At 45.1% G+C, this 26,022-nt stretch overlaps 1 protein-coding gene across 1 annotated transcript in view; it reads left to right on the forward strand.

Annotated features, from left to right (window-relative positions):
- The window catches only part of ABHD3 (abhydrolase domain containing 3, phospholipase), a 99,476-nt gene that overhangs the window by 39,947 nt on the left and 33,507 nt on the right, over nt 1–26,022 (forward strand). The window contains exon 4 of the mRNA XM_044295289.1: nt 13,684–13,729. Coding sequence (XP_044151224.1) covers nt 13,684–13,729 — 46 coding nt within the window. The remainder of the gene's footprint in view (nt 1–13,683; nt 13,730–26,022) is intronic.

Raw genomic sequence — 26,022 nt, forward strand, 5'->3', positions numbered from 1 at the left:
AAGTTCATCCGAGTCACCAGCCTCAGAAATCACAGGTTAACAGCAGCTCAGATTAGAGACCAGGTCAATGCCACACAGAGTTCTAGCAGCAGACACATCTCTAGAACAACTGTTAAGAGGAGACTGTGTGAATCAGGCCTTCATGGTAGAATATCTGCTAGGAAACCACTGCTAAGGACAGGCAACAAGCAGAAGAGACTTGTTTTGGCTAAAGAACACAAGGAATGGACATTAGACCAGTGGAAATCTGTGCTTTGGTCTGATGAGTCCAAATTTGAGATCTTTGGTTCCAACCACCGTGTCTTTGTGCAACGCAGAAAAGGTGAACGGATGGACTCTACATGCCTGGTTCCCACCGTAAAGCATGGGGGAGGAGGTGTGATGGTGTGGGGGTGCTTTGCTGTTGACACTGTTGGGGATATATTCAAAATTGAAGGCATACTGAACCAGCATGGCTACCACAGCATCTTGCAGCAGCATGCTATTCCATCCGGTTTGCGTTTAGGTTGACCATCATTTATTTTTCAACAGGACAATGACCCCAAACACACCTCCAGGCTGTGTAGTAAGGGCTATTTGACCATGGAGGAGAGTGATGGGGTGCTGCGCCAGATGACCTGGCCTCCACAGTCACCGGACCTGAACCCAATCAAGATGGTTTGGGGTGAGCTGGACCGCAGAGTGAAGGCAAAAGGGCCAACAAGTGCTAAGCATCTCTAGGAACTCCTTCAAGACTGTTGGAAGACCATTTCAGGTGACTACCTCTTGATGCTCATCAAGAGAATGCCAAGAGTGTGCAAAGCAGTAATCAAAGCAAAAGGTGGCTACTTTGGAGAACCTAGAATATGACATATTTTCAGTTGTTTCACACTTTTTTGTTATGTATATAATTCCACATGTGTTAATTCATAGTTTTGATGCCTTCAGTGTGAATCTACAATTTTCATAGTCATGAAAATAAAGAAAACTCTTTGAATGAGAAGGTGTGTCCAAACTATTGGTCTGTACTGTACATAGAGTGAAACAGAGAGACCTGTCAGATAGCCTCACGTGCAGTAAGTCTATCCGATCTTCTCACCTCTCTCACAAGAGAGACCGTGACACATGGGCTGAAAGGCCACTCTGCCAGGGTAGAAGCCATTACTCCAAAAGAAACATAAAAAAGCCAGATTAATGTTTGCAAATGCACACAGGAACAAAGACCTACATTTTTGAAGACTTGTCCTGTGGTCTGATGAAACTAAAATTAAACTTTTTGGCCATTGTGATGATCGTTACGTTTGGAGGAAAAGGCTCGGAAGTCTAAGAACACCATCCCAACTGTGAAACACGGGGTGCCAGCATCATGTTGTGGGGTTGTTTTGCTGCAAGAGGGACTGGTGCACTTCACAAAATAGATGGCATCATAAGGAAATAAGATATGTGGAAATACTGACGCAACATCTCAAGACATCAGCCAGGAGGTTAAAGCTTGGGCGGAAACGGGTCTTCCAAATGGACAATGACCCGAAGCATTCTGCCAAACTGGTTACAAAGTGGCTTAAGGATAACAAAGTCAATGTTTTGGAGCTGCCATCACAAAGCCCTGATCTCAATCCTATTGAACATTTATGAGCAAAGCTGAAAAGGCAGGTGCGAGCAAGGCGACCAACAAACCTGGATCAGTTACACCAGTTTTGTCAGGAGAAATGGGCACAAATTCCGACCAAATATTGTGAGAAGTTTGTGGAAGGATATCCAAAACGTTTGACCCAAGTCATACAGTTTAGGGGCAATGGTACCAAATATTAATGAAATCTATGTAAACTTTTGACTTTGCAGAAAGTAATAAAAATGCCTTAAATCATTCTCTCTCTCTCTCTCATTATTCTGGCATTTGGCAAATAATATTAATAATTATGGTAATCCTAATTGACCAACAACAGGAAAAGTTAATTCTGATTTAATGTCAGATATTGAGAAAAACATGCATATGTGTCTTTTTATATAGTGTATGTAAACTTCTGGTTTCAACTGTAGCATCTCTTAGAAAACCTTCAAACTGTTTACCCACAGGCAATGTTAAACTTACCAGCCTATAGTTTCCGGGCTCTGTTTTTGAACTTTTTTTGAAAGTTGGAACCACATTTGCTATGCGCCAATCCTGTGGAACACTCCCTGTCAGTATAGAGTCCTTAAAGGTTTTTTTTCCAAGTTATGAAAAAAAAATTATATAGCACTGTAATTCTGATAGGCAGTAATATATAACTAAGCTAAGCAAGTTTTAGGCAAAAAAATTATATTTCCTCATTTCTCTGGTTCTCTTCTGGCCCTTTGTTTACCTGCAATAACAACAATCTCTTCCCCTCCCCCTGCTCTGCAAAGGGAGTGAATACAAGGGCTGCCCTGAGTGACATGTCTGACTGCTAGGATGCTCAGCAGCATGTTGTATGTGTAGGACTACAAGTCCCAGCTCTACAATGACACTGCTAATACACACAGGATCCTCCTCCTACCTGTTCTTGTGCAATGCTCTGCAGAACTCCTCCAGTCGGTCAGATCCTGTGCCTAGAATTCGTCTCCTCACTGCCTGCAGCTACTCAGTAAAGCCTTCAGCCCTGGGTCTGTGCTGCTGAAGGGGTTAAAGTTTTTCCTGAAGAATCCAGGGAGAGAGAAGACAGCAGCAGCCAGTGCAGGGGGACGTGGCCAGCCCAGTGACGTCTCGTGTACAGACACATATCTGCTCTCTCAGGCTTGTGCACGAAACCTTATCAGAGCAGGGAGAGAATCTGACATCACAGGTCATGTGACCCTCAGTGAAATCTGAGAAAGCAGCCACTGCAGATAAGGTAAGTGCATGGTAAAGCTGTTACATTTGATTAGTTAGAGACATACAAAGAACAAAAAATTAACTCGGACAACCCCTTTAACCACCTCCGGACCGCCTAACGCACATGTGCGTTCCGGAGGTGGCAGGCTGGCGCACAGTCACGCATATATGCGTCATCTCGCGAGACGCGAGATTTCCTGTGAACGCGCGCACACAGGCGCGCGCGCTCACAGGAACGGAAGGTAAGCGAGTGGATCTCCAGCCTGCCAGCGGCGATCGTTCGCTGGCAGGCTGGAGATCCGAATTTTTTAACCTCTAACAGGTATATTAGACGCTGTTTTCATAACAGCGTCTAATATACCTCCTACCTGGTCCTCTGGTGGTCCCTTTTGTTAGGATCGACCACCAGAGGACTCAGGTAGGTCAGTACAGTCGCACCAAACACCACACTACACTACACCCCCCCCCCCCCCGTCACTTATTAACCCCTTATAAACCCATGATCACCCCATATAAACTCCCTGATCACCCCCCTGTCATTGATCACCGCCCTGTCATTGATCACCCCCCTGTCAGGCTCCGTTCAGACGTCCGTATGATTTTTACGGATCCACGGATACATGGATCGGATCCGCAAAAAGCATACGGACGTCTGAATGGAGCCTTACAGGGGGGTGATCAATGACAGGCGGGTGATCACCCATATACACTCCCTGATCACCCCCTGTCATTGATCACCCCCCTGTCATTGATCACTCCCCTGTAAGGCTCCATTCAGATGTCCGCATGATTTTTACTGATCCATGGATCGGATCCGCAAAACACATGCGGACGTCTGAATGGAGCCTTACAGGGGGTGATCAATGACAGGCGGGTGATCACCCATATACACTCCCTGATCACCCCCCTGTCATTGATAACCCCCCTGTAAGGCTCCATTCAGACGTCCGCATGCGTTCTGTGGATCCGATACATGTATCCATGGATCCGTAAAAAATCATGCGGATGTCTGAATGGAGCCTTACAGGGGGGGTGATCAGTGACAGGGGGGTGATTACCCTGATCACCCCCTGTCATTGATAACCCCCCTGTAAGGCTCCATTCAGACGTCCGCATGCGTTCTGTGGATCCGATACATGTATCCATGGATCCGTAAAAAATCATGCGGATGTCTGAATGGAGCCTTACAGGGGGGGTGATCAGTGACAGGGGGGTGATTACCCTGATCACCCCCTGTCATTGATAACCCCCCTGTAAGGCTCCATTCAGACGTCCGCATGCGTTCTGTGGATCCGATACATGTATCCATGGATCCGTAAAAAATCATGCGGATGTCTGAATGGAGCCTTACAGGGGGGGGTGATCAGTGACAGGGGGGTGATCACCCTGATTACCCTGATCACCCCCTGTCATTGATAACCCCCCTGTAAGGCTCCATTCAGACGTCCGCATGCGTTCTGTGGATCCGATACATGTATCCATGGATCCGTAAAAAATCATGCGGATGTCTGAATGGAGCCTTACAGGGGGGGTGATCAGTGACAGGGGGGTGATCACCCTGATTACCCTGATCACCCCCTGTCATTGATAACCCCCCTGTAAGGCTCCATTCAGACGTCCGCATGCGTTCTGTGGATCCGATACATGTATCCATGGATCCGTAAAAAATCATGCGGATGTCTGAATGGAGCCTTACAGGGGGGGTGATCAGTGACAGGGGGGTGATCACCCTGATTACCCTGATCACCCCCTGTCATTGATAACCCCCCTGTAAGGCTCCATTCAGACGTCCGCATGCGTTCTGTGGATCCGATACATGTATCCATGGATCCGTAAAAAATCATGCGGATGTCTGAATGGAGCCTTACAGGGGGGGTGATCAGTGACAGGGGGGTGATCACCCTGATTACCCTGATCACCCCCTGTCATTGATAACCCCCCTGTAAGGCTCCATTCAGACGTCCGCATGCGTTCTGTGGATCCGATACATGTATCCATGGATCCGTAAAAAATCATGCGGATGTCTGAATGGAGCCTTACAGGGGGGGTGATCAGTGACAGGGGGGTGATCACCCTGATTACCCTGATCACCCCCTGTCATTGATAACCCCCCTGTAAGGCTCCATTCAGACGTCCGCATGTGTTTTGTGGATCCGATCCATGTATCCATGTATCCGTAAAAAATCATGCGGATGTCTGAATGGAGCCTTACAGGGGGGGTGATCAGTGACAGGGGGGTGATCAGGGAGTCTATATGGGTGATCACCCCCCTGTCATTGATCACCCCCCCTAACTTGTGACAAAAAAAAAAAAATTCTAGGAACTCGCCATGCCCCTCACGGAATACCTTGGGGTGTCTTCTTTCCAAAATGGGGTCACTTGTGGCGTAGTTATACTGCCCTGGCAATTTAGGGGCCCAAATGTGTGAGAAGTACCTTGCAATCAAAATGTGTAAAAAATGGCCTGCAATATCTGAAAGGTGCACTTTGGAATATGTGCCCCTTTGCCCACCTTGGCAGCAAAAAAGTGTGACACATCTGGTATCGCCGTACTCAGGAGAAGTTGGGGAATGTGTTTTGGGGTGTCATTTTACATATACCCATGCTGGGTGAGAGAAATATCTTGGCAAAATACAACTTTTCCCATTTTTTTATACAAAGTTGGCATTTGACCAAGATATTTTTCTCACCCAGCATGGGTATATGTAAAATGACACCCCAAAACACATTCCCCAACTTCTCCTGAGTATGGCGATACCAGATGTGTCACACTTTTTTGCTGCCAAGGTGGGCAAAGGGGCACATATTCCAAAGTGCACCTTTTGGATTTCACCGGTCATTTTTTTACACATTTTGATTGCAAAGTTCTTCTCACACATTTGGGCCCCTAAATTCCCAGGGCAGTATAACTACCCCACAAGTGACCCCATTTTGGAAAGAAGACACCCCAAGGTATTCCGTGAGGGGCATGGCAAGTTTTTAGAATTTTTTATTTTTTGTCGCAAGTTAGTGGAATATGAGACTTTGTAAGAAAAAATAAAAAAAATAAAATCATCATCATTTTCCGCTAACTTGTGACAAAAAATAAAAAGTTCTATGAACTCACTATGCCCATCAGCGAATACCTTAGGGTGTCTACTTTCCGAAATGGGGTCATTTGTGGGGGTTTTCTACTGTTTGGGCATTGTAGAACCTCAGGAATCATGACAGGTGCTCAGAAAGTCAGAGCTGTTTCAAAAAGCGGAAATTCACATTTTTGTACCATAGTTTGTAAATGCTATAACTTTTACCCAAACCATTTTTTTTTTTGCCCAAACATTTTTTTTTTATCAAAGACATCTAGAACAATAAATTTGGCGAAAAATGTATATATGGATGTCGTTTTTTTTGCAAAATTTTACAGCTGAAAGTGAAAAATGTCATTTTTTTGCAAAAAAATCGTTACATTTTGATTAATAACAAAAAAAGTAAAAATGTCAGCAGCAATAAAATACCACCAAATGAAAGCTCTATTAGTGAGAAGAAAAGGAGGTAAAATTCATTTGGGTGGTAAGTTGCATGACCGAGCGATAAACGGTGAAAGGAGTGTAGTGCCGAAGTGTAAAAAGTGGCCTGGTCATGAAGGGGGTTTCACCTAGCGGGGCTGAAGTGGTTAAATCTGCCTTAAACATCTAACCCCCCCCCCCAAAAAAAAAAAACAGTATTAAAAATTCTAATCATCCCAATTTTACATGTAAAAATAATAATCAACAAAAAAAAAACACAATTTGTATCACCATGCTCAAAAATGTCTAGACTATTGACACAGTAAGTATTATACAGTAAGTACAGCGGATTCTCAAGTTAAAATATTAATTGGTCCAGGACGACTATTGTAAGTTTAGTAATTGGTTCCAAAGCCCCAAAATGTCATCCAAAATAAGAGAAAATGAAGATTTAAAACTTACAGATAAAACAAGTCCTTACGTATAACAGTCAGGAGTGGCTGGTAACTAGCAACTACAGTAATACAGTTATTTTACTAGAGAATTGTGTGTCAAAACAAAATTGTCTGCAGAAGCTCCATGAGATTATGGGGGTCATTTCAGATACAATCAGAAATACATTATATATATTAGGCGGATTTCTGGTGCAGATTGAGACGCAAAAGTTACTTGTGCCGCAATCTGCAACTTTTCCCAATTCACTCCAGGTGTAAAAAAGTGGGCGTGGGCAGGGAGGGGGATGGGGACGGGTCGGTAGGCCCCTCTCATTTATCATTTTCTACAACTGTTTTAGGCATAGAAAATGCTCTAATTTTAAGCTAGCAAGGAAGCTGGCTTACATTTAGACCAGCGGTGGATGCGCTTGAAGTTATATAGAGGCCAGCGCCTCTTCATAACTTCGGCAGATCCACCAGCGCAGGGGTTATTAAGACCAGCGTCTAAAACGGTGTTCTTAATAAATGACCCCCTATGTTGACATGGCATATTTTTCAAAGGGATTCTGTGAGTGTATTCTGTTGCCCATTGATTTCAATGGAAATCTGCACCATAGTTCTGCTCTGAATTATTTACCCCCAGATTTTAAATCCTTGTCACAAAAAAAGTTCTTGCCAGGAATCTGCACGGAAACTCTGGCTGTGTAGCCATATGCGGATTAGTTCCATTGAAATTAGGCTAAACCATGTGCAGATTCCTGCGTGACAAACCGGCTCATCATTGGATTTTAGTCATAGATTTCTGCCATGGATTATGTGTTGGAAATCTTCAGTGTGAATACACCCTAATACAGTAGTCCCCAACCTTTTTTGCACCAAGGACCAGTTTCATGCAAGACAATTTTCCCAGGGACTGGGTGGGGGGGATGGGGCAGGGCTTAGGGGGTGCTAGTTGGCGCTGACTGATTCACGCGCATAGCAAAACACAAGGTGCATATTAAAATATATAACGACTATATAAACTGACTAGGGTCTCTTCTGCACTGGTCTCTGCTGCACTGTACCGTATTTTTCGCCCTATATAAGAGGCGACTAGGTTTTAGAGTAGAACAATAAGAAAGAAAAAATTTCATTACACCTCAGGTCAGACCAGCAATCAGACCCCCAATGTTAATTAGACCTCAGATCAGACCCCCAACATTTAGCCATCTATCAGCCCCCATGTCAGCCATCAGACCCCCATGTCAGCCATCAGACCCCCATGTCAGCCATCGGCCCCCCATGTCAGCCATAAGCCCTCATCTCAGCCCCAGGTCAGCCATCAGCCCTTATGTCAGCCCTCGCAAATAAACTAAAATAAAAAAAACACTTACCTCTCCTGCTCCTGGTCACCATCGCAATCCTATTCATTCTGCTTTCAGCTGTGTATCGCGGCGCACAGTGTGAGGTCACAGAGCGACCTCATGCTGTGCGCAGCCCTGCACAGTCGATAGCCGAGCCGAGGACCAGGAAGAGGTGAGTACAGATCCTTCACCGCTTCCTGGTCCTCCTGTACTAATGAAGCGCCTCCATAATAGAAGCGCTTCATTAGTACCGCGTTAAAGACGGCCCTGATCGCCGCGGCCTGGCAAACAATCCTCAAGGTCCTGGGCCGCGGCCCGGCGGTTGGGGACCGCTGCCCTAATACACTGTTATAGCCTAAAACAGTGTTCACTTAAGAAATGTTATCCACATGCAACAATAGATCCACAGCATAAACTGGCCTGCGGATCGGATGCAGCCTTGGAAAATCCGTCTGTGTGACTGTACCATTAAATTCTAAATTTGTTTCTTACAGTGTAACAGTGATCTAGGGTCCAGGCGTGGGTGATAATAGAAGGGAAGTTACCCCTACGTCTTCAGAGCTGCTTCCATATCAGTGTACCACTAAAAGCATAGCCGTCGTCATCAAGATCACTTCTTCGTCTAAATCAGGGGTGCACAACCTGCGGCCCGGGGGCCACATGCGGCCCTTGATACCATTCTGTGCAGCCCCAACCATCTGGTAACAGACATGTATGCCTATGTCTTGTGGCTGCTCACATATATTTTTCATGTATTTCTCCCATTAGATGGGAGTCCTGGAAGTGTAACTAGACATTAATGGTATATAATGTGTGTTCAATATGCCATAAGTACAATATTTCAGTTGTTAATACACCTTTAAATTTTAATTTCTGCTCTTGTCATTGGTTCAGTCTGGCAATGTGGCCCCCAACCAGGAAACGTTGTGCACCCCTGGTCTACATGGTCCAAGTGTCTGTTAATAATATAGTATCATCAGCATTTTCTGCATTGTCTATTTCCCCAGAGTTAAGCCTCCTGCCCACGACCGTATCTGTTTTTGCAGTCTGCAAATTGTGGATCCGTAAAACACGGATACCGACCATGTGCATCCATCATTTTCCTTTTGCGCAGGTCTCACACTATGTTAGAAAATATTATTCCTGTCAGCAAAACAGAAAAGAACAAGACATGTTCTATTTTTTTGTGGTGCGGCCGAATGAAAATACGGATGTAGACAGCAAACGGTGTGCTGTCCGCTTCTTTTACCGGACCAAAACTACGGTCGTGTGCATGAGGCCTTAGAAATAGATAGTGTTATTCCAGTTTTTTTCTGAATTTGCATACCATGTCAGAAGTTAACCAAAATCCCCGTGTCCCGTCTCTGGTCCCAGTGAAGGTGTACGTAGTATATTAATGATCCCTTATACAGAAGATACAATTTGGTATAATAAGCATCTCACCCACACAGCAGATGGTGCAGCGATGCTTTCAACTTCACATTTCTTTTGGCGCCTTCGCAAGACTAAGCACTGGATCATGACGCTGAATTAATGCTCTGTCATTCCAGTAGAAGCCGGTACTTCATAAATGGCGGATATCCTTCTATAAATGAGTATCCGGAATGCTGTTTGCAAGACACAGTGATAGCTGATGAAATATACAGAGATTTCGGAAAATATGGGAAACAGAATTAATAAATTATTATTCTTTACACATTTAGAACATTTTGATGCTGTAAATTGCTTTTTCAAATTTATCTATAAAGATTAAGGGGGGACATTTATCAAGACCGTCTTTTTTCACCCCAGTCTTGATTCGCCCTGCGCCATCACTGTATGCGACCTTGCATCCTTCTCCTTGCCATGCGACAGTCTGAAGTCTATGGCAGCCTCGTTGCAGCCGTAGATTTCTCTCTTTATTCACACCAAAATATTGGTGTGAATATAGGTAAATGTGTCAGACATGCTGTGCCGCCTGATCCCCGCCGTACCCATGCCCACTTTTCTCACCACTTCTGAAAAGTTTTTTAAAACTCCACTATTTTGGGAATCTGGCACCAGTTTTATGCTGCTAGGTTCTAACAGCTCCGGCACATGCCAACAAGTCCTGATATTCATGAGCTTCTGGCTCCCCGCCCCTCTGACTGACAGCTTTTTCCAACTGAATTAGCAGCAGGGGGAGGAGAAAATCAGGAGCTCATGAATATTCATGACTTATCGGCATGTGTTAGAGCTGTTCAATACAGAATTTTAGCAAAAGGACTGGGTCAGTTAAAGAAAGTGACCTAGCATTTTGCTAAGGGGATCTGTCACTAGTTTATGTTTTCCTTAGGTAGGACACCATAAAACGGGTGGCAGATTCCCTTTAAAATAACGCCCCCTAAATCTATAATAATCTATAAGTGTAATCCATTTAACAATAAAAATTTATACCCTAAAAATTAGTAGCTGTGGGTCACATAGTATATCAAATATTAAATGAAAAATAAACATAAAAAACATGCAAAAAATAAAAATGGAAATATCACAAGTCTCCCTCCCACAGCTATGTCACTCTCCTCCTCCTTATTATCCTGTGTCTGGCAGTAAGACAACTGGCTGCAGCAGGGGCCTGCTTTCTCTACTCTGTGCTCAATAGGACAAAACGATTGTTAATCCAAGCCCTGCCTTCTAAGGCTACTTTCACACTAGCGTTCATAGGTCAGTTCGTGAGCTCCGTTTGAAGGAGCTCACGAGCGGACCCAAACGCCTCCGTCCAGCCCTGATGCAGTCTGAATGGAGCGTATCCGCTCAGACTGCATCAGTCTGGCGGCGTTCAGCCTCCGCTCCGCTCGCCTCCGCACGGACAGGCGGACAGCTGAACGCTGCTTGCAGCGTTCAGCTGTCCGCCTGGCCGTGCGGAGGCGAGCGGATCCGTTCAGACTTACAATGTAAGTTCAATGGGAACGGATCCGCTTGAAGATGACACCATATGGCTCAATCTTCAAGCGGATCCGTCCCCCATTGACTTTACATTGAAAGTCTGAACGGATCCGCTCAGGCTACTTTCACACTTAGAATTTTTTCTAAGTTATTAATGCAGACGGATCCGTACTGAACGGAGCCTCCGTCTGCATTAATACGATCGGATCCGTTCAGAACGGATCCGATCGAACGCTAGTGTGAAAGTAGCCTTAGCTGTTTCACAGACAAAAAGGGAACAGATCCGCAGAGTCTCTGTAGTATTTCCTCAAGTCCTTTTGGTTCAGGAACAAGCAGAAAATGCTTTAGGCGCTTCTTCTCCACAGCAGTTTGTTAGATATAAGTAAGTGCCAATATTTGAACACCATTTTCATTTCTATGTACAATTTTATAATCCACGACACCAAGGTTAGGGCTCCTTTTTTTTAAATGTTACATAGCACCAAATCCTATGCTTTGTAGTTCTATTGGTTTATATTTAGTATTTTAGTATTGTCTAGAGACAATGATGTTCAGCATTTTTGTAATGTACTTTATTAAGGTGTAAAGAGTCTCCTTAATAACACTCTGAGCGTTGCTAAGAAGTCCATCATCAATATCCGCGGTGTACGGGGACTTGGTACACTTACTGTCAGCGCTAATCGCAGGTAGTCTGGTCTCCTCTCTCTTTCTTATTAGTTACTGAGTGTGGGAAGGAGACTAGCCGCACTGACAGTGGGTACAGTATACAGAAACATTACTCTTACTGTCAGTGCTTAGTACTGGCAGTTCCATTCTGCTCTCTCAGTAACTAGCAGAGAAGCACAGGGAAGAGAGAAAAGTATAGAGCTGTCAGGGACACAGGGACAGAGGTGACATACAGGAATTCAGGGGCTTGGGTAGTGAGATAAGAGGCAGGCTGAGAAGCCTGCATCTGTATATTCCATGTAGTCGTCTTCAATGCCCATTAGAACACTGACAACCGATTCTCCTTAGCAACGCTCAGTGAGGCTGGGTTCACACCTGAGCGTTTTACAGCGCATTCCTACGCGCTGTAAAACGCTCAATAGGCAAGAACCAATGATTCCCTATGGGAATGGTCCTCACCTGAGCGTTTTACAGCGCGTACGATCGCGCTGTAAAACGCCCGACGCCCCAAGAAGTACAGGAGCTTCTTTGGGGCGTCTTGTCGCGCGTTCCCGTACATAGACTTCCGGGAACGCTTGACAATGGGCGTTCGCTTGTTCCAGAGCCGCGATTGTAAACGCGCATACAATCGCGCATACAGAGCGCTCCATCCAGTACGCTCAGGTGTGAACGCAGCGTTAGACTGTTGCTAAGGAGTCTCATTACACCCTGCTTTCTAGTGAAGATAAGCACCTTTCCCTAATAAAGTAGATTACAAAAATGTTGAGCATTCCTGTCCCTACACTATATTAAAAATAAACCAAAATGCCAGTTACACTTAAAGGGGTTGTGCCATAAACTACTTTTCGTTCTAAGGGCTTGTTCACACGAACGTGCCCTATTTTGCGGTCTGCAAATTGCGGATCCGCAAAACCCGGATGCCGCCCGTGTGCCTTCGGAAACTTGCGGAATGGAATGGATGGCCCTTTATAGAAATGCCTATTCTTGTCCGCAAAACAAACAAGAATAGGACATGACTCTTTTTGCGGGGCCGCGGAACGGAGCAACGGATGTGGACAGCACACCGCATCTGTCCGCATCTTTGTCGGCCCATTGAAGTGAATGGGTCCACACCCGAGCCGCAAAAAATGCGGCTCGGATGCGGAACCAAACTACAGTCGTGTGAATGAATGAGCCCTAAAGTGTAGTTTCAGAAATTTCTCTGGCTCCCATTCCTCCTTGGATTGTTTTTTTTTTTTTTATTTACATCTTTTGCTGTTTTCTCTTATCCATCATGTTTGAAACCTACTTCCTGGTTTGTCATGTAACTACTGACCCATCCTGCCTTAGGGAAGTGAGATGCGCCCTGACATCAGCAGGTCATGTGACACTAACCACGCCCCTTGTTCTTATCAATGAGGCTTCCTACATTATAAGGCTCCACTGCAAGATGTGACCAACAGCAACTGAAAATAGAAACTGATTTTCCACAGGGTGTAATGGTAGGCTAATAACTTTAGAATAAGGCCTCATTTCACATACAAATACCCCTGGTATTCAGGTTACTGTGTAACATTTGATGTAAATGTCTGAGGTGGACCCTCCAGTAAACACTGATATTTTACTTACAAATATATCATTGACATAGAAATAGGTAATTATATGAATACATTATATAAATGAGAAAAAAAATCTACAATTCCAATGTAGAAGTTTGGATTCTGTGGTAAACTGAGGGCCATAATCGAAGTGGAAGTCAGGGTTCATTGAGATTTCTGCACAGGGTACTGTAAGACCCCTCATCAGACACTGAGGGAGATTTATCAAAACTGGTGTAAAGTAGAACTGGCTTAGTTGCCCATAGCAACCAATCAGCTTCCACCTTTCATTTTCCAAAGGAGCTGTCAAAAATGAAATGTGGAATCTGATTGGTTGCTATGGACATCTAAGCACTGATTCTGATAAATCTCCCCCCGTTTTTTTTTATGACCATAATCATACAGTTTTGTTTTATTTTATTACAAACTTGTGTATATTTATATAATCTTAATTTTTTTTTTTTAGGTGTGTTGTTTTCAATAATCGAGGTGTTTCTGGGGAAGATCTCTTGGTAAGCATTTTCTCCACTACAGTGATGTAGTTCTTCACAGTTTTCTTTTTCTTTTTTCTACATTTGGATGATATGTCGGGAAAGCTCCTGGTGCACACACTGAACATATTCATACGGTCCAGTGCACCCAGTATACACCTAAAGTATGTTGTTTTGGTATATGCCAGACTAATATGGTTCAGTATATGTTTTCGATAGAAAAGAAAATGGGAGAGGGCTTTAAAGTATAATAAGTTAAAATAAATGATATAGTAGTAACGTGGTCATCAGTTTGACCATCAGTTATGTTCACCTTGTGGAGCTGAGGACATATAGGGGGAGATTTATCAAAACTGGTGCAACGGAAAACTGGCCCAGTTGTCCATGGCAACCAGTCAGTTTCCACGTTTCATTTTTCAGAACTCCTTCGGAAAATAAAAGGATTAACCTGATTGGTTGTTAGAGGCAACTGTCAGTTTTCCATTGCAGCAGTTTTGATAAACCTCCCCCATAGTCTGTTAGCTGCTGCCATCTTGCTTCTTTATCTCTTTTTGTTTATTTTTTATGATTTTTTTTTTTCTCTCCCCCCCCCCCCCCCCCCCCCCATTTATTTCTATGGGGCGCATGATGTGCTGCCCGGATCCAGAAATGCGGACCCGTAGGTCCTGGTCCGCAATTCTGTTCCAGAAAAAAATAGAACATGTCCTACTCAATTGCGGACAAGATTAGGCATATTCTGTTATAGTGCGGTCAACGGTGATGTGCGGGCCGCAAAATGCGGAACGCACATTGCCAGTGTCCGTGTTTTGCGGATCCATGGATCTGCAAAACACACACGGATGTGTGAATGGACCCTTAATTGGGAGCAGCAGCAGTGCAGCGTGTGTGTGGAAAGGGTACGATATAGTGGCATTCGGCTACAATAGTAGCAGCAGAAGCAGCATAGCATGGAACATACAAGGCTGTCTATGGGTAGTAGTAGTAATAGTGGTAGTAGTGGCAGATGCTTTGTATTAATATGGTGGCAGTAGAGGATTAGCAGAAAGTAGCAGCTGCGGTTGAGGTAGCAGCAGCTGCATCAGCAGCCATATGGTACCTGTTGGCAGGCAGGCAGCAGAATGATGTAAGCAGCAGCAGCCATACAGAACGTGATGATTGTCAGGTCGTAGCAGTGGCATGATGACTGCGGTGGCATGATGGAGGCAGCAGCCATACAGAACATGATGGTGGGCAGGTCGCAGCAGTGGCATGATGGAGGCGGTGTCATGATGGAGGCAGCGGCAGCTGTACAGAACATGATGGTTGGCAGGACACCGCAGTGGCATGATGGTGGCAGCAACCATAGAGAACATGATGGTTGGAAGGCCACTGCAGTAGCATAATGGTGGAAATGGCATGATGGAGGCAGGCAGGCAGCAACAGTGGCAAGATGGGGCACCGCCAGCAAGGCCAGATCTATTCATCGGCCTTAGCCGGATAGTGTGAAAATCCTCCCCCATCCAGGCTTGGGTGTCACCACGCCCCTTGCGGCACTTAAAACCCTCTCCAAGATAACACCGGGGACAGGGCAACAAAGAAGAAAGAGAGTTAGCTGTGCCAGTTTGGGGCACTGTTCCAGTCTGCCCGCCCTGAAATCCAAGGTGTTAGGGAACAGGGTATGCGCCAAAGACCCTCCAAAGTTTGGGATCAGACTGAAATGGCTGCTGCTGCGGCTTCTGCTGCTCCTGGTGGCGGGAGGGGGGTGCCTCAGCACAGGGCGGAGAGGGATCTCCCTTTCAAATATGCTGGCGGCAGGCATCTGCTCGCCACAAGCTGCATACACAGTGTTTCCTGGAAAACAGGTATTTTTCCTCCTTTTCTGTGAAAGTAAAACATTCCTCCATTTTGCTTTGATAGCAAGGGTCTAAAAGCATGGCTATACAGTAATCATCAGACTGCTTGATGTCACCAAACCGCCTGTCACTGCATAAGTAAGCAAGTCTATAGGTCTGCATTTTGGTCACCGTACCCAATGAGCTAGTTCTTTCCACCTCTGCCCCCCAATGAGACGCTTGGGTGTCATGGTCAGTGTCACGTCATCATCATCATCATCCTCTTTCTCCTCCAACTGCTCTTCCTCCTCCTCAAGTGGCAGCACCTCCTCCTCCACCATGGGAGCTAAAGGGCAGACAGCAAGATGCGTTAGCTGTTCTTCTTCCTCCCCCTATGTTGCCACCTGTTGCATGAGTGTCAGCTCCTCTTCAAAAATACATATGAGAGGGATTAGGGACAACTGGAGCATGAATGGCATGAGCTACCACTGCCTGACCTGGAAACAACACATGCTCCCTGCTGAGGCGGTCTGGTGCATGAAAAATTTGTTCATGGCTTTCTGCCACTCGTACAGCGAGTTGGAACATCGTGGATTAAGCGGTATTGTTGCAGTGTATTGCAGACGCTGCAAGTCCAGGAGAGCGTTCCTTACTATGTCAGAATGGCTGAAAAGAGGACATTGCAAGCATCTTGCGCAAGCCAGAGCATTTTTTTTAAAAGGTCATGCAGGGAGAATGTGTTCAGGGCGGACAGGATGTTTTGCTCATTGTTGCTGATCACCTTGCCCAGTTGGAGTCGGCCGGGTGACAGCCAGCGGGATGTTTGCTGCTTGATGCACTTTAGCTGTAACTGCTTGCTGGTGTGGTACTGTCACCCAGGCCAATCAGCTCCAACACAGAGTTGCAATGCTTGACTTGACACATCTGATAGGAAGGAGGAGGAGTGCGAGCTACGCCATTCCCTACTGCTGTTGGGGGTGGGACTGTGTCCATAGAGGAGGAGGCAGAAAAGTATCCAGCCACATGATATAGTGGGAGGCTATCAAAAGGACCTGGCCATGTTGCTGGGGTGCTGCCTGTCCACTGCCGCAAAAAACATTGACCCAGTGGGCCGTTAAAAACATGTACTGTCCCTACCTGTAACAGCTGCTCCAGGTGTCCACCATGAAGTGCAGCTTGCCACACAGCGAGAATCATAAGTGGCCTACATTCTTCATCATGTGAGAGTACAAAGCACTACTACAATGGTACTGCAGTGATTGCACCGCCAGCAACGTGTCCAGGTGGGGGTTCAGCTTGTAGACAAGCTAATTGCTGGTGGAGAAAAGTTTTTTCATGGCCAAACATTCCATTATAGATGTCTCTCAATAGAGTCGGGGACAAGCAGGAGAAGAAGAAGGTATCGATGACAAAGATTGCATATTGCGTTTTGGGCCTAACCCAACCATAGTGTCAGTGGCATCGCCAGATCCCAAACTAGAAGTGGCCCTGGCTCTTTTTTGGGAAGAATGTGGCCTCTGCACTTATTGCTTTTGCCACCGCCCTTCTCCACTGATGTTGCCTCCTCCTCAGCTCCCAAATCCAGCTCTTAGGTCCTGTCCAGCACACAATCATCATCAGAGTCCTCCCCCCGCCGCTTTTATAAGACTGTGTGATATCATGATGAGCTCCTGGGGCCCCCTCCCCTGCTCTGCATTTTCCTATTTTCCCCGACTGTCAGTGTCACTGTCCCCATCGCCGATGCCAGAGGCGTAGGTGCTACTATTAGCACCACCATCAACGCAGGTATGCATAGGGTCTCTTGACTATTTGCCATAGGGTGTAGTGGAGTTTTCTTGCCACTTGTTAGGAAAAAGGAAGGCGTCCCTCTAGGAATAGACTGAGAAGGCTCCACATAAAGCCTTATCTGGAGCTGCAAGGAGGAGGAGCAGGAGGAACGCTGTGACCCCTGGCTCCACGGAATGTTTTGGACTCTGAAGTCACCTCAACATCATCTTGCTGTGACTGAGAGGAGTGAGCCATCCAATCCACAATCTCATCTTCTTTCTCCTCAACAATAATGTTGCACCTTTCCAAACAACTGCGGTCCACTACTACAACTTCTGCCAGATAGCTGGTGCTGCTACTACCCACATTTTGGCTCTGGGTCTTTTGTTTAGAACCCTTCCATAGCACTGACATTTTAGGCCTCAGATAATTTTGTGCACTACCGTATGTATTGATGTAGTAATCATGTATATATGCTGGTTTGAATATGATTCAACCCCCCACCCAAAAAAATAATAATTTTGATTGGAAATGTGTGGAGACAGAAGTAAAGAGAAATGGATTTAGGCCTAAATTCGTTATCGCTCGCAGATCATTTTTCAGCACTACCCTGTGTATTGGTGTAGTAATCACATATATGTGCTAACTGCCGCAGATCGCAGCGCCCTGTCATAGAGGTCGGGTGCCAGCTATGTGATTCTGCCGCCGGCACCCACCTACTGTATTTGTATTAAAAGGTTACTTATCTTCATTGGTGGCGCAGTGCGCCCCCACTTCCCCAGCGCTAAAAACATTGGTGGTGCAGTGTGCCCCCCCCCAAACCCCCCCAGTATAATAATAATTTGTGGCAGTGGCCACAGGGTCCCCCCTCCCCTCCTCCTTATTCATTGGTGGTGCAGTGGCAGCTTCTGATCGGAGCCCCATCAGTGTAATCCTGGGGCTCTGATTAGAGATGAGCGAACTTCTGTTTTAAGTTCGGCGTCTAAAGTTCGGGTTAGGATTAGCGGAGAATCCCGATCTGGAACCGGATATGGATTCCGACTTCCGTTGTGGTCCGTGGTAGCGGAATCAATAATGGCCGATTATTGATTCCGCTACCACGGACCACAACGGAAGTCGGAATCCATATCCGGTTCCAGATCGGGATTCTCCGCTAATCCTAACCCGAACTTTAGACGCCGAACTTAAAACAGAAGTTCGCTCATCTCTAGCTCTGATCAGTTACCATGGCAGCCAGGACGCTACTGAAGCCCTGGCTGCTATGGTAAACTCTCTGCTGCTGTGTGTACTATGCACAGGGCAGCAGGGAGAGTGTGAAGTCCTATTCACCCTAATTTGGGTGAATAGGACAAGATATGAAAAGATCCCAGTTTCTAGCCCCTAATGGGAGCTAATAGTTATTAAATAAAAAGTAAAAAAAAAAAAACTTAAACAATTTTAAGTTTAACCCCTTAAGGACACATGACGTACCAGTACGGCATGTTTCCCGAGTCCTTAAGGACACATGACGTGCCGGTACGTCATGGCTTTAAATCGCTATTCCGGTGCCGCGGGGGTTAATCGGAACGGGATGCCGGCCGTATCGGCGATCACAGAAAACCGCAGGTCAATTCAGACCTGCGGTTTTCTGCGTTTCCGGTCCATTCGGGTGTCCTGTGACCCGATGAACCGGAAAAAGACTGCGATCGGTGGCGTAATTCTACACCACCAATCACAGTACGAAGATTTGAAGAGGCGGTGCTGGCCCTGGTGCTGAACGCCGCTGTCCAGGGTGCTGATTGGTGCAGGGGAGAGAGGCGCGAGATTCAAACTTCCTGCGCTCCTCTCTCCCCTCCTCTTCCTATTCTGCACGAGCACCCGACAGCACCGTCCAGCACCAGCTCCTGCGTCCCCCTAATCGCAATCCATCACCCTCCTGCACCCATCGCCACCCAGGTAGGTTAGGGTCAGTGAGGGAGAGGCACCATTAGGAAGGGAAAAGTTAGGAAAAAAGTTAGTTAGGAAAAAAGATATGAACTTTTACCCTAAACTTTCTTTGATCCATCTATCAGACCCCAGACCCCCACCTGCCACTTGCCCCCCACAGAAGTAGAGAAACTGAAACTTTGAAATTTGCTAATTTTTCAAAATTTTGGGTAAAAATTGTATTTTTTTTATGCAAAAAAATTAACTTTTTTGACCCAATTTTAGCAGTGTCATGAAGTACAATATGTGACGAAAAAACAATCTCAGAACGGCCTGGGTAAGTCAAAGCGTTTTAAAGTTATGAGCACTTAAAGTGACACTGGTCAGATTTGCAAAAAATGGCCTGGTCCTTAAGGTGAAATAGGGCCGTGTCCTTAAGGGGTTAAATCACCCCCTTTCCCAATTTTACAAATAAAATATATAAACAATAAATAAATAAACATATTACATAAAACTTAAAATAAAAAAAAATCTCCTATGTGGTGAATGCTGTAACAGAAAAAAAAAATAACTAAAAACCGTGCGATTCGACATTATGGGACAGACGTTCCATAAAATGCGGAATGCACGCTGCTTTTTTGGTGTTTATATATTTTTTTCAAATGGTATTGAGTATCGCAGTAGTTTTTTATGGTATCGAAATCGAATCAAAATTTTGGTATCGCAACATCCCTACATTGAACCCCCCCCTAAAAAAAAAAAAAAGGAAATTTCAGCCATGTGGAAATAGAATAATTGAAGTTTGAAGTGGACAATTGAGGCCCGACGCTAAATTTCAACTTAACAATCACAGGTAAATAGTTGCCCTAGCCTGTGTATTGGTGTACTGATTACCTATATGCTGGTTAAATTAAAAAGTCCCCAAAAAGTTAAATTCTAACCGTGTAGAGAAATGAATGAATGTAAATGGATGATTAAGGGCCAGGCCTGATGTTCAATTTTTACGTTATCACTCACAGGTAAATAGTTGCCCAACCCTGTAAATTGGTGTACTGATCACCTGTATGCTGATTTTATTAAATTGAACAAGTCCACCCCCCAAAAAAAAAACAACCAACCAAAAATTCCAACCATGTGGAAACAGAATATATGGAAATGGACGATTGAGGCCTGACCCTTAAAGGGATATTTTCATTTAAGACAATGGGAGTATATCGCTAGGATATGCCCCCATTGTCTGATAGGTGCGGGTCCCACACCTGGAAATATTTTTTGTGTGAATAACCCCCATAAACAATAAAAAAACAATACCTAATTGGTAATGCCACATCTGTAACACCCCAAGATGATCGACTCAGATGATCGAATGAGATGACCATGTCATTTAACTGTGCAGCCTCGTACAGTTAGATCACCATGTCCTGAAGACCAAAATAGGTCATATTATTAAAGAAGTGAAATAATGTCCTTACCACTGTAGAGTTTGAGTCAAAATGTGACCCTAGAAACTTGTCTCGGCAAGTGGCAATAAGAGGAACACCAAGTAAACAAACAGCAACAGGTAAACAGACTAGGCCCCAAAGCTAGGGGGGAGGGAATGGTAACCTCCTAACAATCTCTGAGCTTCTCCCTGACTGCTGACAGTATGAGCAAGTCCTGTTGGTGAATGAACTGATACTCTGGATCCTAAGCCCTGCTGACACTGAAGCAAACCCTAATTTAGGGAGCGAGGAATGAGACAGCCAGTACCTTCCACCGTGAAGGAACCAGCGACTCTCTGAGACCTAGAAGCAACACACGCACAAAAGGGGTTACAGGAGGACTTAGCTTGAGACGAGCGGGAAGTTGAGGATCCACAAACAACGGAAAATATCAACCACAAAGTCAGCAGTAAGAGGCGGACTTAAATAGAGCCTCTTAAACAGCTAACGAGCAGAACCTGTGGAGAGTGTGGGATCCTGCCCACAACCACAAACAGATGGGAAACATAGAAAGACCTGTCAGATAGACTCAGTTGCTGCAAGTCTATCCGATCTTCTCAGATCTCACAGGGCAGGCAATGACAAAACTTCAGTCCACATACATCCCCTCCCTGAGAGCTCTGCAGAGCCCATCCTTTTTTTATTGTCTTTTGACTTTAGTCTATTCAGAGCAGTTTAGTATGCACTTAGTACCAGGCATTTGCCTAACAGTCCTTTCACCAGATGCAGACTAAAGGAAATACTTCTATGCGGAGCTTTGAAAAATATCGCTCTTTGGATCAGATACATGTTTAAGGCTTGAAAATTAAATATAATATTATAATTTAATAGGCATTAATGAAAGACTTTAGAATGCTCAGAAAAAAAAGTACATTTGACTCATAAATGAGAATTCAGTAGTCGTTAAAGGTACTCGTTAAGATGCCCTAATCATCAATCCGTAACATCCTAGGTCTGGTTCCACAGAACTCTGCATCATTACCGTGAACTCGTTCTTTATCTAAATTGAACATTCTGTGCTGGTGAGATGTACTGATTTTGTAATGTATGTTCAGAGCCCTTTACGGGGGGTTGTGGCAAAAATGGGAGTGGATTCAAGAGGTGTGTCTTTTTTTATAGGGGGGAATGACGTAAAAAGGAGCTGTCATCTCTCCTGAAATATCTGTTTTATTGACTACTTGAATCCACCTTGTAATAACAATTCCGGAGCATTGGTTCTTATGACTCTGATGTTCATTCCCTTATTATGTGTGCTAGAAGTTATGAATGAATTACTAGCAGTTTACAGTGAAGGTCCAGAGGGGTGTTACCAGTTGGGGTGTCCTTCTACAGGCTGACACTGCAGCACTGATTGCATAGAGTCAGGAACAGTGCAGGGACAACCCCCATCCCCCCCCCCCCCCCCCTAACTCCCACCTGGACCTTCATTGCAGACTGCTAGCAATTTGTTTATAACTTATTAACAGGATTAATAAAGGAATGGCACAGCATACTGTCCTAAGAATAGATGCTCAAGAATTATTACTAAATGGGGAATGCAAGGAGTTTACTAAAATAGACATGTCAGGAGAGGTGACACATCTTCTAATATATTAAGACCTCCTCTATGTACAGAATTTAAAAGCACAAAACTACAATTTATATTACTAATCATATACAATATCATGCAGCGGGTGGGAAGGGGGGCTATTAATAGTGTAACACATCCCCCCTTCCCCCAAAATTAGGAGTCAGAATTCTCATCATGAGCATTCACCCTGCAATAGCCACAAGAAATGTTATACTAGGTACTCCACACACCATAGGCTTCTGCTGCTAATGAAGAGACACATCCCCATGTGTCCCACCCAGAAACCTGCAAACAGGGTTCCCCGGCAGAAATGTTCCTCCCTAAACAGCACCCTGCACATCCTGCACTGAGCTTTACTATTATCTATTTAAATGTGGATGATGCGCCCCTTCCCAGGCAGTCAGATTGAAATGTAATATCCCTTGACGGGATGAGGAAGGTTCATAATACAGTGATTGCTGGTAATACTGGGTGAATTTACATGTCTGTATCTTTATAGAGCGTGGAGCTCTATACGTCTAGACTAGTAAATAGGAAATGTCAGACACCTTACATGCATGTTTTAGTAAGTGCTTGTATTCCTCATGAAATGACAATTCTGGAGCATATTTTAAAGATGCCATTCCTCTGTTATTCCTACTAAAATATAATGACACCTTGGTGTTACCTGTCCCTTTGTCTGAGGGGTGTGTCCCTAAACAGCATTGGATCAACATTGTGAGAGTGTGAGAGACATACACTCCCAACTGGTAACACCCATTTGAAAATGTTAACAGAGGAATGGCACGATGCAGCGTTCTGATAAAAGATGCTCCAGAATTGTTATTTTTATCCTGAATGAATGAATAACTTATATAGCGCTACAATTGCGAACTAAATCGCCTCAAGGCACTTTTGCAGCCCATGACCGCCTGTGCTTTCAGAAGAGGTGGGTCTTGAGCTTCTTCCTGAAGGCTAGATGGTTTTCTTCTGAGCGGATCTCCGCACGTAGAGTGTTCTATAGCCGGGGTCCTTGGACTGCGAACCTTCATTCGCCTTTTGATTTGTAGCGGGTGTTGGGGATATGGAGGAGGTTCTGGTTAGCTGACCGGAGGGGGCGACCTGGGGTGTAGTGCTTTATTTTTTCGCAGAGGTATTGGGGTGCTTTCCCTTGTGTACATTTATGGGTGAGGCAGAGGGTCTTGAATTTGATCCGATCCTTCACGGGTAGCCAATAGAGGGTCTTCAAGGACGAAGTAATAGATTCCCAGTTTTTTTTTCCAGTTATCAGTCTGGCGGCTGTGTTCTGGACAACTTGTAAACGTGAAATTTGATATTTGGAATTAAGTCCTAGATAGAGGAAGTTTGCGTAGTCCAGTCGGGAATTGATGGTTATTCCAACTACTGCTGCTGCGTCTCCTTCAGGGATGAAGGGAATGAGTCTGCGCAGAAGGCAAAGAAGATGATGGGATCCACTGACTACTGATCCTATTTGTGCATCCATTGTCATGTCAGAGTCAAAGATGACTCCAAGGTTTTTGACTTTGGTGCTGGGAGTAATGGTTTGTCCAAGGATGGTGGGTGGCGTGCATGTCATGCTAGAGTTTCTGTTTTGGTTTTCATGAAGGAAGAGGAGTTCTGTTTTGGAACCATTGAGTTTGAGAGAGCTCTCAGTCATCCACTCGTCGATCAATGAGAGGCAGATTTCCAGGGCGTGGTATTGATCTTTTTTGTTGGTAATGCGTAAATACAATGCCACGACCGCTATCCCAGCAGCAGTCGTGTCGCACCAGACGGAGGGGAAGGGGGACCCTTATCTACGGATGGGAAATAGAACGGTCACCCCTGACTAACCCTAAGCTGGCACCTGTCTGCCCTGATACCCTAGACGGGGTGTGAACCCGTGTGGCGAGCAGGATGCCTAAACCCTCAGTCACCCTAACAAGACTAGACTGGGGAAAGGCAGATGGGAGCACTAGTCACCATCACTCACGTCTAGGAGAACAACAGGGGAAGACAGCAACAAAAAAACAATCTATAACATAGATAGACTTATCCAGTCACGAGCAGAGAAGGTGATCCCAATAACGACAGTCCATGCCAGACCAGAGCTCCACAGCAATACCGTCAAACGATCTCCTTCAAAGGTCAGAATAGCACTGGAAGTAAGGACTATATCTGGCAATGACTGCAAGTGAAACTGAAACTAATATAGTAGCTGGGAGTGGCAGACAGGACTCACCTGAGAAGGATGCCTACAAACTCCCAGTCAGGACAAAAAGGTTCACAAGGCAAAACCCGGATGACATACCCTGAACCACGGAGCAAACTCACAAGCTATCGCGAGTAGCAAATCGCAGCGGCATTCTCCTCCCAGACCTGTCTGGATCAGTCACAGTCGTGACATACAAGTATTCAGTAAAACGGACGTCAGGATAACTGGCAGGTCCTATTTAAATGATAACATGTTGTCTGCCAGCACAAGTTGGAGTTTAGGAGCTTAGTGCTTATGGATTTATTATGGAGTTCAATGTAGACAGTAAGCGTCTAAGCTCCCCCTAGTGGTGGCTGTAGGCAGACAGAATGTATGTTTTAGATCTGTGTCTAGGCAGGGCTCTGGTATACTATATATATTAAGAAATGTTGGAGCTTAGGTATATTATCTTCGAGCTGTACTGTACATGATTCAGAAGAGTTACGATTCTCCACCAGATGCTTGGTAATGCATGACAGAGCAATACCTCCGCTTGCAGAGCAATTTTTGAAACTCTTTTAAAAGCTTACAGTCTGCAGACTAGAAGGGCTTTTTCTATTTTATGAACCGTCATATCATTATATGTGACGGTCACACCTAGTGGCGGGTCTGAGTCACCTTGTCTATAAATGAAACCAGTCCACCAACCTTACCCTGCATTTCACACGTTTTCTAAACCTTTGGAAGCTTTTTTTTTTTTTTTAACCTGGAGAATAAATGATTTAGTACAAGGGACCACAATGCACATTTGTGGCAAGCGGTATGAAATCCTTATTAACACAGCTCAAGTGCATTCATGAAATAAACCCCAGTGGGAGCAGATCTGGTAATCAGCTTTAAATATCTCGGCATGTTAAGCGCCTGCTCTGTGTTTAATGTGCTGTTTGCCAAGGTGTTAATCCCATATTAAATTTAGATGTTCTGTCTCGCTGTGAAGTACGGAGGGGAAATATGTGGAGGTTTAGAAGGAAATCTTTTCTCTTCAATGAACTGTTTGAGGGAAACATTTTTTGTGCTAATCAAATCCTTCCTGACTGAACAAGGGGGTCTCTAGAGGTCTCCACGTGGCTTTCACTGTCCTCAGTGTAGGGCCTCATGCACACGGCCGTGCCGTTTTTTGCGGTCTGCTCCGCAAAAAACGGAAGCCTCCCATGCTGCCTTCCGCAGTTTGCGGAACGAGCGCCTGCAATATAAATGCCTATTCTTGTACGCAAAGCGCGGACAAGAATAGGACATGTTATATTTTTTTTGCGTTGCCTCGGAACGGAGCCACGGATGCGGACAGCACACGGAATGCTGTTCGCATCTTTTGCGGCCCCATTGAAGTGAATGGGTCCGCATCCGAGCCGCCAAAACGGCGGCTCGTATGCGGACCCAAACAATGGTTGTGTGCATGAGGCCTAAGAAATACTACAATAACTAGATATGACAACTAAACTACACTGTTTAACCCCTTCAGGACCCTGCCATTTTTCACCTTAAAGAGGACTTTTCATCTGGCAAAACATTTTGAACTAAGTGTCATGATCTATACAGCGGTGCCCAGG

The sequence above is a fragment of the Bufo gargarizans genome, chromosome 5 (assembly GCF_014858855.1).
Source record: "Bufo gargarizans isolate SCDJY-AF-19 chromosome 5, ASM1485885v1, whole genome shotgun sequence".
NCBI lineage: Eukaryota > Metazoa > Chordata > Amphibia > Anura > Bufonidae > Bufo > Bufo gargarizans.